The following is a 15,000-nucleotide window of genomic DNA, read 5'->3' on the forward strand; positions in this document are numbered from 1 at the left end:
TCTGTCTCTCTCTCTCTGGCCCGCTCCTCGCTCTCTCGCTCTCTCTCTCTGGCCCGCTCTCTCTCTCTCTCTCTCTCTCTCTCTCTGGCCCGCTCCTCTCTCTCTCGCTCTCTCTCTCTGGCCCGCTCCTCTCTCTGTCTCTCTCTCTGGCTGGCCCGCTCCTCTCTCTGTCTCTCTCTCTGGCTGGCCCGCTCCTCTCTCTGTCTCTCTCTCTGGCTGGCCCGCTCCTCTCTCTGTCTCTCTCTCTGGCTGGCCCGCTCCTCTCTCTGTCTCTCTCTCTGGCTGGCCCGCTCCTCTCTCTGTCTCTCTCTCTGGCTGGCCCGCTCCTCTCTCTGTCTCTCTCTCTGGCTGGCCCGCTCCTCTCTCTGTCTCTCTCTCTGGCTGGCCCGCTCCTCTCTCTGTCTCTCTCTCTGGCTGGCCCGCTCCTCTCTCTGGCTGGCCCGCTCCTCTCTCTGTCTCTCTCTCTGGCTGGCCCGCTCCTCTCTCTGTCTCTCTCTCTCCCTGGCTGGCCCGCTCCTCTCTCTGTCTCTCTCTCTCCCTGGCTGGCCTGCTACTTCTCTTTACTCTGTTGCCTGTAGAATATCGTAGTCTGTTCATTGATGACAGACCCTGTTTTAATGAAGTTGAGACATTGCAAGACAAGAAATTGCGAGATACCGCATTCCATTGTGAAATACAGCTTGTGATTGCTGATCGATAGACCTAGTGCACGGTTCTGTCTGTCTGGTGGCTGACCTGCCTATACTGATAGATAGACCTAGTGCACGGTTCTGTCTGTCTGGTGGCTGACCTGTCTATACTGATAGATAGACCTAGTGCACGGTTCTGTCTGTCTGGTGGCTGACCTGTCTATACTGATAGATAGACCTAGTGCACGGTTCTGTCTGTCTGGTGGCTGACCTGCCTATACTGATAGATAGACCTAGTGCACGGTTCTGTCTGTCTGTCTGGTGGCTGACCTGCCTATACTGATAGATAGACCTAGTGCACGGTTCTGTCTGTCTGTCTGGTGGCTGACCTGCCTATACTGATAGATAGACCTAGTACACGGTTCTGTCTGTCTGTCTGGTGGCTGACCTGTCTATACTGATAGATAGACCTAGTGCACGGTTCTGTCTGTCTGGTGGCTGACCTGCCTATACTGATAGATAGACCTAGTGCACGGTTCTGTCTGTCTGGTGGCTGACCTGTCTATACTGATAGATAGACCTAGTGCACGGTTCTGTCTGTCTGGTGGCTGACCTGTCTATACTGATAGATAGACCTAGTGCACGGTTCTGTCTGTCTGGTGGCTGACCTGTCTATACTGATAGATAGACCTAGTGCACGGTTCTGTCTGTCTGGTGGCTGACCTGTCTATACTGATAGATAGACCTAGTGCACGGTTCTGTCTGTCTGGTGGCTGACCTGTCTATACTGATAGATAGACCTAGTGCACGGTTCTGTCTGTCTGGTGGCTGACCTGTCTATACTGATAGATAGACCTAGTGCACGGTTCTGTCTGTCTGGTGGCTGACCTGCCTATACTGATAGATAGACCTAGTGCACGGTTCTGTCTGTCTGGTGGCTGACCTGTCTATACTGATAGATAGACCTAGTACACGGTTCTGTCTGTCTGGTGGCTGACCTGTCTAGACTGATAGATAGACCTAGTGCACGGTTCTGTCTGTCTGGTGGCTGACCTGCCTATACTGATAGATAGACCTAGTGCACGGTTCTGTCTGTCTGTCTGGTGGCTGACCTGTCTATACTGATAGATAGACCTAGTGCACGGTTTGCTGTCTGTCTGGTGGCTGACCTGTCTATACTGATAGATAGACCTAGTGCACGGTTCTGTCTGTCTGTCTGGTGGCTGACCTGTCTATACTGATAGATAGACCTAGTGCACGGTTCTCTGTCTGTCTGGTGGCTGACCTGCCTATACTGATAGATAGACCTAGTGCACGGTTCTGTCTGTCTGGTGGCTGACCTGTCTATACTGATAGATAGACCTAGTGCACGGTTCTGTCTGTCTGTCTGGTGGCTGACCTGTCTATACTGATAGATAGACCTAGTGCACGGTTCTGTCTGTCTGGTGGCTGACCTGCCTATACTGATAGATAGACCTAGTGCACGGTTCTGTCTGTCTGGTGGCTGACCTGTCTATACTGATAGATAGACCTAGTACACGGTTCTGTCTGTCTGGTGGCTGACCTGCCTATACTGATAGATAGACCTAGTGCACGGTTCTGTCTGTCTGGTGGCTGACCTGTCTATACTGATAGATAGACCTAGTGCACGGTTCTGTCTGTCTGGTGGCTGACCTGTCTATACTGATAGATAGACCTAGTGCACGGTTCTGTCTGTCTGTCTGGTGGCTGACCTGCCTATACTGATAGATAGACCTAGTGCACGGTTCTGTCTGTCTGGTGGCTGACCTGTCTATACTGATAGATAGACCTAGTGCACGGTTCTGTCTGTCTGGTGGCTGACCTGTCTATACTGATAGATAGACCTAGTGCACGGTTCTGTCTGTCTGTCTGGTGGCTGACCTGTCTATACTGATAGATAGACCTAGTGCACGGTTCTGTCTGTCTGTCTGGTGGCTGACCTGCCTATACTGATAGATAGACCTAGTGCACGGTTCTGTCTGTCTGGTGGCTGACCTGTCTATACTGATAGATAGACCTAGTACACGGTTCTGTCTGTCTGGTGGCTGACCTGCCTATACTGATAGATAGACCTAGTGCACGGTTCTGTCTGTCTGGTGGCTGACCTGTCTATACTGATAGATAGACCCTAGTGCACGGTTCTGTCTGTCTGGTGGCTGACCTGTCTATACTGATAGATAGACCTAGTGCACGGTGTCTGTCTGTCTGGTGGCTGACCTGCCTATACTGATAGATAGACCTAGTGCACGGTTCTGTCTGTCTGGTGGCTGACCTGTCTATACTGATAGATAGACCTAGTGCACGGTTCTGTCTGTCTGTCTGGTGGCTGACCTGTCTATACTGATAGATAGACCTAGTGCACGGTTCTGTCTGTCTGTCTGGTGGCTGACCTGTCTATACTGATAGATAGACCTAGTGCACGGTTCTGTCTGTCTGTCTGGTGGCTGACCTGTCTATACTGATAGATAGACCTAGTGCACGGTTCTGTCTGTCTGGTGGCTGACCTGCCTATACTGATAGATAGACCTAGTGCACGGTTCTGTCTGTCTGGTGGCTGACCTGTCTATACTGATAGATAGACCTAGTGCACGGTTCTGTCTGTCTGTCTGGTGGCTGACCTGTCTATACTGATAGATAGACCTAGTGCACGGTTCTGTCTGTCTGGTGGCTGACCTGTCTATACTGATAGATAGACCTAGTGCACGGTTCTGTCTGTCTGGTGGCTGACCTGTCTATACTGATAGATAGACCTAGTGCACGGTTCTGTCTGTCTGTCTGGTGGCTGACCTGTCTATACTGATAGATAGACCTAGTGCACGGTTCTGTCTGTCTGGTGGCTGACCTGTCTATACTGATAGATAGACCTAGTGCACGGTGTCTGTCTGTCTGGTGGCTGACCTGTCTATACTGATAGATAGACCTAGTGCACGGTTCTGTCTGTCTGGTGGCTGACCTGTCTATACTGATAGATAGACCTAGTGCACGGTTCTGTCTGTCTGGTGGCTGACCTGCCTATACTGATAGATAGACCTAGTACACGGTTCTGTCTGTCTGGTGGCTGACCTGTCTATACTGATAGATAGACCTAGTGCACGGTTCTGTCTGTCTGGTGGCTGACCTGTCTATACTGATAGATAGACCTAGTGCACGGTGTCTGTCTGTCTGGTGGCTGACCTGTCTATACTGATAGATAGACCTAGTACACGGTTCTGTCTGTCTGGTGGCTGACCTGTCTATACTGATAGATAGACCTAGTGCACGGTTCTGTCTGTCTGGTGGCTGACCTGTCTATACTGATAGATAGACCTAGTGCACGGTTCTGTCTGTCTGGTGGCTGACCTGTCTATACTGATAGATAGACCTAGTGCACGGTTCTGTCTGTCTGGTGGCTGACCTGTCTATACTGATAGATAGACCTAGTGCACGGTTCTGTCTGTCTGGTGGCTGACCTGTCTATACTGATAGATAGACCTAGTGCACGGTTATCTGTCTGTCTGGTGGCTGACCTGCCTATACTGATAGATAGACCTAGTGCACGGTTCTGTCTGTCTGGTGGCTGACCTGTCTATACTGATAGATAGACCTAGTGCACGGTTCTGTCTGTCTGGTGGCTGACCTGTCTATACTGATAGATAGACCTAGTGCACGGTCTGTCTGTCTGTCTGGTGGCTGACCTGTCTATACTGATAGATAGACCTAGTGCACGGTTCTGTCTGTCTGGTGGCTGACCTGTCTATACTGATAGATAGACCTAGTGCACGGTTCTGTCTGTCTGTCTGGTGGCTGACCTGTCTATACTGATAGATAGACCTAGTGCACGGTTCTGTCTGTCTGGTGGCTGACCTGCCTATACTGATAGATAGACCTAGTGCACGGTTCTGTCTGTCTGGTGGCTGACCTGCCTATACTGATAGATAGACCTAGTGCACGGTTCTGTCTGTCTGGTGGCTGACCTGTCTAGACTGATAGATAGACCTAGTGCACGGTTCTGTCTGTCTGGTGGCTGACCTGTCTATACTGATAGATAGACCTAGTGCACGGTTCTGTCTGTCTGGTGGCTGACCTGTCTATACTGATAGATAGACCTAGTGCACGGTTCTGTCTGTCTGTCTGGTGGCTGACCTGTCTATACTGATAGATAGACCTAGTGCACGGTTCTGTCTGTCTGGTGGCTGACCTGTCTATACTGATAGATAGACCTAGTGCACGGTTCTGTCTGTCTGTCTGGTGGCTGACCTGTCTATACTGATAGATAGACCTAGTACACGGTTCTGTCTGTCTGGTGGCTGACCTGTCTATACTGATAGATAGACCTAGTGCACGGTGTCTGTCTGTCTGGTGGCTGACCTGTCTATACTGATAGATAGACCTAGTGCACGGTTCTGTCTGTCTGGTGGCTGACCTGTCTAGACTGATAGATAGACCTAGTGCACGGTTCTGTCTGTCTGGTGGCTGACCTGTCTATACTGATAGATAGACCTAGTGCACGGTTCTGTCTGTCTGTCTGGTGGCTGACCTGTCTATACTGATAGATAGACCTAGTGCACGGTTCTGTCTGTCTGTCTGGTGGCTGACCTGTCTATACTGATAGATAGACCTAGTGCACGGTTCTGTCTGTCTGTCTGGTGGCTGACCTGTCTATACTGATAGATAGACCTAATCTCTCATCTCTCTCTCCCTCCTCCCCTCTTTCTGTCTTTCCTCTGGAGATCACATGATCTTAATTAGGAGAGACGTTTCTCGCTGTCTGTTCTGTCAAACTCAACGACTGAAAATATTGTCTTTCTGCACTCCCCATGACTAGAACTGGTCTAAGATCAGTGTTCTGAGAAGGCCTCAGTTGTTTTCTCTAACGTGGCTATGGACAACTAAAACTGGGTTGCTTGTGTTCATCCGTGCACACTGGATTCAGAACTGTTCTGTTATCAGTGCTTGTGTGGGCCCCTCTCGCTCTCTCTCGCTCTCTCTCTCTCTCTCTGGTACTTGGATCAGTATCGTGATGTGTATAACAACAGGATCAATATCATGTATAACAACAGGATCAATATCATGTATAACAACAGGATCAATATCATGTATAACAACAGGATCAATATCATGTATAACAACAGGATCAATATCATGTATAACAACAGGATCAATATCATGTATAACAACAGGATCAATATCATGTATAACAACAGGATCAATATCATGTATAACAACAGGATCAATATCATGTATAACAACAGGATCAATATCATGTATAACAACAGGATCAATATCATGTATAACAACAGGATCAATATCATGTATAACAACAGGATCAATATCATGTATAACAACAGGATCAATATCATGTATAACAACAGGATCAATATCATGTATAACAACAGGATCAATATCATGTATAACAACAGGATCAATATCATGTATAACAACAGGATCAATATCATGTATAACAACAGGATCAATATCATGTATAACAACAGGATCAATATCATGTATAACAACAGGATCAATATCATGTATAACAACAGGATCAATATCATGTATAACAACAGGATCAATATCATGTATAACAACAGGATCAATATCATGTATAACAACAGGATCAATATCATGTATAACAACAGGATCAATATCATGTATAACAACAGGATCAATATCATGTATAACAACAGGATCAATATCATGTATAACAACAGGATCAATATCATGTATAACAACAGGATCAATATCATGTATAACAACAGGATCAATATCATGTATAACAACAGGATCAATATCATGTATAACAACAGGATCAATATCATGTATAACAACAGGATCAATATCATGTATAACAACAGGATCAATATCATGTATAACAACAGGATCAATATCATGTATAACAACAGGATCAATATCATGTATAACAACAGGATCAATATCATGTATAACAACAGGATCAATATCATGTATAACAACAGGATCAATATCATGTATAACAACAGGATCAATATCATGTATAACAACAGGATCAATATCATGTATAACAACAGGATCAATATCATGTATAACAACAGGATCAATATCATGTATAACAACAGGATCAATATCATGTATAACAACAGGATCAATATCATGTATAACAACAGGATCAATATCATGTATAACAACAGGATCAATATCATGTATAACAACAGGATCAATATCATGTATAACAACAGGATCAATATCATGTATAACAACAGGATCAATATCATGTATAACAACAGGATCAATATCATGTATAACAACAGGATCAATATCATGTATAACAACAGGATCAATATCATGTATAACAACAGGATCAATATCATGTCTTTCTAATAATACAGGAGATATTTGGCCAACAGTTATCGTGCCAAATCTTTTGGGGAAATAAATTGTATTATCTTATTTTGATTTTATTAATACGATTGTATCACTCTGAGTAACCACAGAGAGAAGAATAACAGGATTAAAACCATTTAGTATAAACTAACTCTCTGAGGGGGTGATCAAGTGATTTGAAGGATTATCAGTGAAGATTTGTGTTTTAGGGAAGTTATTGGGGTCACCTGACCAGCTCCTCCAATGGGTTTTGAGAAGGAGGCAAAGGGAGAGAGGAGTATGCAATTGAGATTCTCCCAGTGTGTCTCTCTGACCGAATTCCATTTACACTGAACAACAATATCAACACAACATGTAAAGTGTTGGTCCCATGTTTCATGAACTGAAATAAAAGATCCCAGAAATGTTCCATACGCAACATAAACTTTATTTCTCTCAAATGTTGCGCACAAATGTGTTTACATCCCTGTTAGTGAGCATTTCTCCTTTACCCCAAGATAATCCATCCACCTGACAGGTGTGGCATATCAAGAAGCTGATTAAACAGCATGATCATTACACAGGTGCACCTTGTGCTGGGGGACAATAAAAGGCCACTTTGACATGTGGAAGACATTAGTCTGGCGATGTCATAAGTGGCATAGCCCTGTAATAAAATAGGGCCTGTAACTGTTGTAACTGTCTTTCTCATACCAGGAAGTGATGGAGACCTGTACACTGTCAAATACACAGACAAATCCCAAACCTGAGGTTTAAATGAAAACATTATTTTGATACCTACTCACCTGGAACAGACATGTTCTGGTATAAATGACCTTTTAAGGAGGTCAGCCTCTCATCAGTTGTCAGGAATGGAACAGACCAGCGCTGTGCTTTATTCCAGGAAGGTTCTCTACCCTTCTCACTTTCTCTCTCTCTCCTTCATCTCCTTCAGTGGTCTGATAGAGAGCGCCAGGTAAAGGCCTGGTGTGTATGAGATGCTATCCTCCAGGTGTGTTGTAGGATATCCCTCCGCAGTGGTCCCTCGGTCCCCGTGGAAGATATCCCTCCGCAGTGGTCCCCTCGGTCCCCGTGGAAGATATCCCTCCGCAGTGGTCCCTCGGTCCCCGTGGAAGATATCCCTCCGCAGTGGTCCCTCGGTCCCCGTGGAAGATATCCCTCCGCAGTGGTCCCCTCAGTCCCCGTGGAAGATATCCCTCCACAGTGGTCCCCTCAGTCCCCGTGGAAGATATCCCTCCGCAGTGGTCCCTCGGTCCCCGTGGAAGATATCCCTCCGCAGTGGTCCCTCGGTCCCCGTGGAAGATATCCCTCCGCAGTGGTCCCCTCAGTCCCCGTGGAAGATATCCCTCCGCAGTGGTCCCTCGGTCCCCGTGGAAGATGTCCCTCCGCAGTGGTCCCTCGGTCCCCGTGGAAGATATCCCTCCGCAGTGGTCCCTCGGTCCCCGTGGAAGATATCCCTCCGCAGTGGTCCCTGAGGGGGTCACAGGAGAACCACCAGTCTGTCTGATGACCTCTAACCCCTGACCCTACTAGTCTCCCTGAGGGGGGTCACAGGAGAACCACCAGTCTGTCTGATGACCTCTAACCCCTGACCCTACTAGTCTCCCTGAGGGGGGTCACAGGAGAACCACCAGTCTGTCTGATGACCTCTAACCCCTGACCCTACTAGTCTCCCTGAGGGGGGTCACAGGAGAACCACCAGTCTGTCTGAGGACCAGTGGTGAAAAACAGCACCATTTTATTTTCTTTTTTTGTGGGGGGGGCACTCCAACACTCAGACATCATTTACAAACCAAGCATGTGTGTTTAGTGAGTCCACCAGATCAGAGGCAGTAGGGATGACCAGGGATGTTCTCTGTTTAGTGAGTCCACCAGATCAGAGGCAGTAGAGATGACCAGGGATGTTCTCTGTTTAGTGAGTCCACCAGATCAGAGGCAGTAGGGATGACCAGGGATGTTCTGTTTAGTGAGTCCTCCAGATCAGAGGCAGTAGGGATGACCAGGGATGTTCTCTGTTTAGTGAGTCCTCCAGATCAGAGGCAGTAGAGATGACCAGGGATGTTCTCTGTTTAGTGAGTCCTCCAGATCAGAGGCAGTAGGGATGACCAGGGATGTTCTCTGTTTAGTGAGTCCTCCAGATCAGAGGCAGTAGGGATGACCAGGGATGTTCTCTGTTTAGTGAGTCCTCCAGATCAGAGGCAGTAGAGATGACCAGGGATGTTCTGTTTAGTGAGTCCTCCAGATCAGAGGCAGTAGAGATGACCAGGGATGTTCTGTTTAGTGAGTCCTCCAGATCAGAGGCAGTAGGGATGACCAGGGATGTTCTCTGTTTAGTGAGTCCTCCAGATCAGAGGCAGTAGAGATGACCAGGGATGTTCTCTGTTTAGTGAGTCCTCCAGATCAGAGGCAGTAGGGATGTTCTCTGTTTAGTGAGTCCTCCAGATCAGAGGCAGTAGGCATGACCAGGGATGTTCTCTGTTTAGTGAGTCCTCCAGATCAGAGGCAGTAGGGATGACCAGGGATGTTCTCTGTTTAGTGAGTCCTCCAGATCAGAGGCAGTAGGGATGACCAGGGATGTCCTCTGTTTAGTGTGTGAATTGGACCATTTTCCTGTCCTGCTAAACATTCAAAATGTAACTAGTACTTTTGGATGTCAGGGAAAATGTACGGCGTAGAAAGTACATTATCTTCTTTAGGAATGTAGTGGAGTAAAAGTTGCCATAAATAGTACAGATAAGTATTTTTCCACCACTGCTGTTGACCTCTAACCCCTGACCCTACTAGTCCCCCTGAGGGGGCCGTTGTCCTCCGCCAGAGGGGAAAGGTCAAATAAAAGACGCTTAAATAAAATGTGGTTTTCTTGGAACGTTTTAGGGTCGTTTCACGGTCACACCGGACTGTCTCTGTGACCCACTACCCTTTCAACGTGTGTGTGTGTGTGTGTGTGTGTGTGTGTGTGTGTGTGTGTGTGTGTGTGTGTGTGTGTGTGTGTGATGACAATAGCCAGCTGTACACACACACACACACACACACACACACCAACACTGAGTTGTGGTTTATTATCCTGTGATTGTCCTGTCAGTATGTAAGGACCAGCTAGATGTTGTTGTGGTTTATTATCCTGTGATTGTCCTGTCAGTCTAAGGGCCAGCTAGATGTTGTTGTTGTGGTTTATTATCCTGTGATTGTCCTGTCAGTATGTAAGGACCAGCTAGATGTTGTTGTGGTTTATTATCCTGTGATTGTCCTGTCAGTATGTAAGGACCAGCTAGATGTTGTTGTGGTTTATTATCCTGTGATTGTCCTGTCAGTATGTAAGGACCAGCTAGATGTTGTTGTGGTTTATATCCTGTGATTGTCCTGTCAGTATGTAAGGGCCAGCTAGATGTTGTTGTTGTGGTTTATTATCCTGTGATTGTCCTGTCAGTATGTAAGGGCCAGCTAGATGTTGTTGTTGTGGTTTATTATCCTGTTATTGTCCTGTCAGTATGTAAGGGCCAGCTAGATGTTGTTGTGGTTTATATCCTGTGATTGTCCTGTCAGTCTAAGGACCAGCTAGATGTTGTTGTGGTTTATTATCCTGTTATTGTCCTGTCAGTATGTAAGGACCAGCTAGATGTTGTTGTGGTTTATATCCTGTTATTGTCCTGTCAGTCTAAGGGCCAGCTAGATGTTGTTGTGGTTTATTATCCTGTGATTGTCCTGTCAGTATGTAAGGACCAGCTAGATGTTGTTGTGGTTTATATCCTGTTATTGTCCTGTCAGTATGTAAGGGCCAGCTAGATGTTGTTGTGGTTTATTATCCTGTTATTGTCCTGTCAGTATGTAAGGACCAGCTAGATGTTGTTGTTGTGGTTTATTATCCTGTGATTGTCCTGTCAGTCTAAGGGCCAGCTAGATGTTGTTGTGGTTTATATCCTGTTATTGTCCTGTCAGTCTAAGGGCCAGCTAGATGTTGTTGTGGTTTATTATCCTGTTATTGTCCTGTCAGTATGTAAGGGCCAGCTAGATGTTGTTGTTGTGGTTTATATCCTGTGATTGTCCTGTCAGTATGTAAGGACCAGCTAGATGTTGTTGTGGTTTATTATCCTGTGATTGTCCTGTCAGTCTAAGGGCCAGCTAGATGTTGTTGTGGTTTATTATCCTGTTATTGTCCTGTCAGTCTAAGGGCCAGCTAGATGTTGTTGTGGTTTATATCCTGTGATTGTCCTGTCAGTATGTAAGGGCCAGCTAGATGTTGTTGTGGTTTATTATCCTGTGATTGTCCTGTCAGTCTAAGGGCCAGCTAGATGTTGTTGTGGTTTATTATCCTGTGATTGTCCTGTCAGTATGTAAGGACCAGCTAGATGTTGTTGTGGTTTATTATCCTGTGATTGTCCTGTCAGTATGTAAGGGCCAGCTAGATGTTGTTGTGGATGTTGAAATGATGTTGGATTAAAATGTTGTTGTGTTTCTGATATGAGAAATGTCTCTAATGTAAGTTAACCTCTGTTTTCCCCTCCCTCTCTCTCTCTCTCTCTCTCTCTCTCTCTCTCTCTCCCCCTCTCTCTCTCTCTTCTCTCCTCCTCTCTCTCTCCCCCTCTCTCTCTCTCTCTCTCTCTCTCTCTCTCTCTCTCTCTCTCTCTCTCCCTCTCTCTCTCTCCCACCTGTGTGTCTAGGTGGAGGAGGGAAGAGGAATGGGCGCAGTAAGAAATGGAAGGAGATGTTGAAACTTCCCCACATCAGTCTGTGTGAAGAGCTACGCCGCACCATCGGTACGACCACAGTGGTATCGCAGCACTGTGTGTTACTGACTGTCAGTGGTATCACAGCCCTGTGTTACTGGCTGTCAGTGGTATCACAGCACTGTGTGTTACTGACTGTCAGTGGTATCACAGCACTGTGTGTTACTGGCTGTCAGTGGTATCACAGCACTGTGTGTTACTGACTGTCAGTGGTATCACAGCACTGTGTGTTACTGACTGTCAGTGGTATCACAGCACTGTGTGTTACTGACTGTCAGTGGTATCACAGCACTGTGTGTTACTGACTGTCAGTGGTATCACAGCACTGTGTGTTACTGACTGTCAGTGGTATCACAGCACTGTGTGTTACTGACTGTCAGTGGTATCACAGCACTGTGTGTTACTGACTGTCAGTGGTATCACAGCACTGTGTGTTACTGACTGTCAGTGGTATCACAGCACTGTGTGTTACTGACTGTCAGTGGTATCACAGCACTGTGTGTTACTGACTGTCAGTGGTATCACAGCACTGTGTGTTACTGACTGTCAGTGGTATCACAGCACTGTGTGTTACTGACTGTCAGTGGTATCACAGCACTGTGTTACTGACTGTCAGTGGTATCACAGCACTGTGTTACTGACTGTCAGTGGTATCACAGCACTGTGTTACTGACTGTCAGTGGTATCACAGCACTGTGTGTTACTGACTGTCAGTGGTATCACAGCACTGTGTGTTACTGGCTGTCAGTGGTATCACAGCGCTGTGTGTTACTGACTGTCAGTGTGATAAGCCAGTGGTATGACGACACTGTGTGTGCGTGTGTCACTGTGTGTGTGTGCGCGTGTGTCACTGTGTGTGTGTGTCACTGTGTGTGTGTGTCACTGTGTGTGTGTGTCACTGTGTGTGTGTGTCACTGTGTGTGTGTGTGTGTCACTGTGTGTGTGTGTGTGTCACTGTGTGTGTGTGTGTGTCACTGTGTGTGTGTGTGTCACTGTGTGTGTGTGTGTCACTGTGTGTGTGTGTGTCACTGTGTGTGTGTGTTGTGGGTGTGTGTGTGTCACTGTGTGTGTGTGTGTCACTGTGTGTGTGTGTGTCACTGTGTGTGTGTGTGTTGTGGTGTGTGTGTGTCACTGTGTGTGTGTGTGTGTCACTGTGTGTGTGTGTGCGTCACTGTGTGTGTGCGTCACTGTGTGTATGTGTCACTGTGTGTGTGTGTGTGTGTCACTGTGTGTGTGTGTGTGTGTGTGTGTCACTGTGTGTGTGTCACTGTGTGTGTGTCACTGTGTGTGTGTGTGTCACTGTGTGTGTGTGTGTTGTTGGTGTGTGTGTGTGTGTGTGTGTGTGTGTCACTGTGTGTGTGTCACTGTGTGTGTGTGTTGTTGGTGTGTGGGTGTGTGTGTGTGTCACTGTGTGTGTGTCACTGTGTGTGTGTGTTGTTGGCGTGTGTGTGTGTGTGTGTGTGTGTCACTGTGTGTGTGTGTGTGTCACTGTGTGTGTTGTTGGTGTGTGTGTGTGTCACTGTGTGTGTGTGTCACTGTGTGTGTGTGTCACTGTGTGTGTGTGTCACTGTGTGTGTGTGTCACTGTGTGTGTGTGCGTGTGTCACTGTGTGTGTGTGTCACTGTGTGTGTGTGTCACTGTGTGTGTGTGTGTGTGTGTGTGTGTGTGTGTGTGTGTGTGTGTGTGTGTTGGTGTGTAGACGTGTGTAACTATACCAGAGGTCCTCACAAGGTCAAATTCTATTTCTAGGAGGTTAAGGTTAGAATTGGGACTGAATTATGTGTCCCCACAAGGTTAGTTGTACAAGACTGTGTGTGTGTGTGTGTCATTGGGGTGTGTCTGTCAGAGAGGAAGTGGACTTCCTTCCTGTTCCTCGCCACAGTCACAGGGAGGGGACAGGAAGTGTGTGTGTGTGTGTGTCAGTTCTCAGTATCCTGAAACCTCTCAGCTTCTTCGATACCAGAACATGAATAAAGGTTCAGTACTATCATTTGTTTTGTAACTTTCGGTACTTCTGTCAAATCTGTCTCACGTCGTCTGCTGATTTGAGAGAGGATCAAGTCTGTCAGCGCAGCCCATGTCCCCTTTACACACTTGTTGAAAGTGTTAATTACTGTTCGCAAAACAATGTCCATACAGGCTAGAATAACTTGACAATGCTAGAAGATAGCCTATAAAGCTGGAAGATACCGCTAACTTTCCTTACTAGCTGACAGCTAAAGCTAACAGCTAAAGCTAACATTCACTACTCCTAGTACTTTGTGATAATATACAAACCAAAATGCTAAATATGCTGATTGTCACCAGAAGCGTTATTCATTCCCTTGATCATCTCTCTCTCCCTCCCTGTACCTCCATGAATGAAGTCGTCCCTGGGTCTTAAAGAGACAGCGTCCTCTTTTATAAAAGAAGACATTTAGTACTTCTATGCAAACGTTGTCGATCAGTACGATAAAATAATCCTGGATGTTTTTGGTATTGTGTTGGTATGAAGTATCGTGATAGTAAACCTGTTATCGCTATGGAAGTAAAGAGTCTGGTTTCATGACAACTCTAGTGTGTGTGTGTGTGTGTGTGTGTGTGTGTGTGTGTGTGTGTGTGTGTGTACAGGTTCTCTATGTGGGTGTGAGTTCATCGTGTGTGTGTTTTGACCAGACAAGCCACCAACCAGTTGACGGATATGAAAACAGATTTCGACATTCAGCTTCATTATTGATTAAATGAAAAATAAATTGCACCCTATTCCCTGTGTACTGCACTACTTTTCACCAGATTCCCTGGATAGAAGTAGTGCACTATCTAGGGAATAGCGTGCCAACTCCCTGTCAAAAGTAGTGCACTATCTAGGGAATAGGGTGGAATTTGGGATGCAGGCAATACATTCCCCGTGCACCTCCTCCAGAGGATGTGGGGGGGGGGGGGAGTCTCCTCTCTGTGTGGCCCAGACAACTGCTCCTCTACTGGGCTTCTCCCAGCCCTCCTCTCCCCTCCCTCTGGTTCTCTGGCTGCCAGAGGGTAGAGGTCAGAGGGTAGAGGTCATAGACGGTACACATGGGGTGGGTGATAGTGATGGGGCCCAGTTCACCTTGTTCCTAGAATACATAACCTGGTGTGTGAGAGAGTGGACCTTTTAGGTGTTTCACTGTATCCCAACAGTAATACGTGACTGTATTGCAGATGTTACACTGCTCTCTCTCTCTCACACACACACACACCAAACTATATCTTTGTTGTGTCTGGTCAGGTCTCTCACACACACCAAACTATATCTTTGTTGTGTCTGGTCAGGT

The 15,000-nt window shown here is 46.7% G+C and overlaps 1 protein-coding gene across 2 annotated transcripts in view; it reads left to right on the plus strand.

Moving 5' to 3' along the window:
• Positions 1 to 15,000, plus strand: part of LOC106592297 (G protein-coupled receptor kinase 6) — a 93,378-nt gene that overhangs the window by 26,499 nt on the left and 51,879 nt on the right. For both annotated transcript variants that reach the window (XM_045716299.1, XM_045716300.1), the window contains exon 2: positions 11,645 to 11,740. In XM_045716299.1, coding sequence (XP_045572255.1) covers positions 11,645 to 11,740 — 96 coding nt within the window. The remainder of the gene's footprint in view (positions 1 to 11,644; positions 11,741 to 15,000) is intronic.

This window comes from Salmo salar, chromosome ssa04, assembly GCF_905237065.1.
Source record: "Salmo salar chromosome ssa04, Ssal_v3.1, whole genome shotgun sequence".
Taxonomy (NCBI): domain Eukaryota; kingdom Metazoa; phylum Chordata; class Actinopteri; order Salmoniformes; family Salmonidae; genus Salmo; species Salmo salar.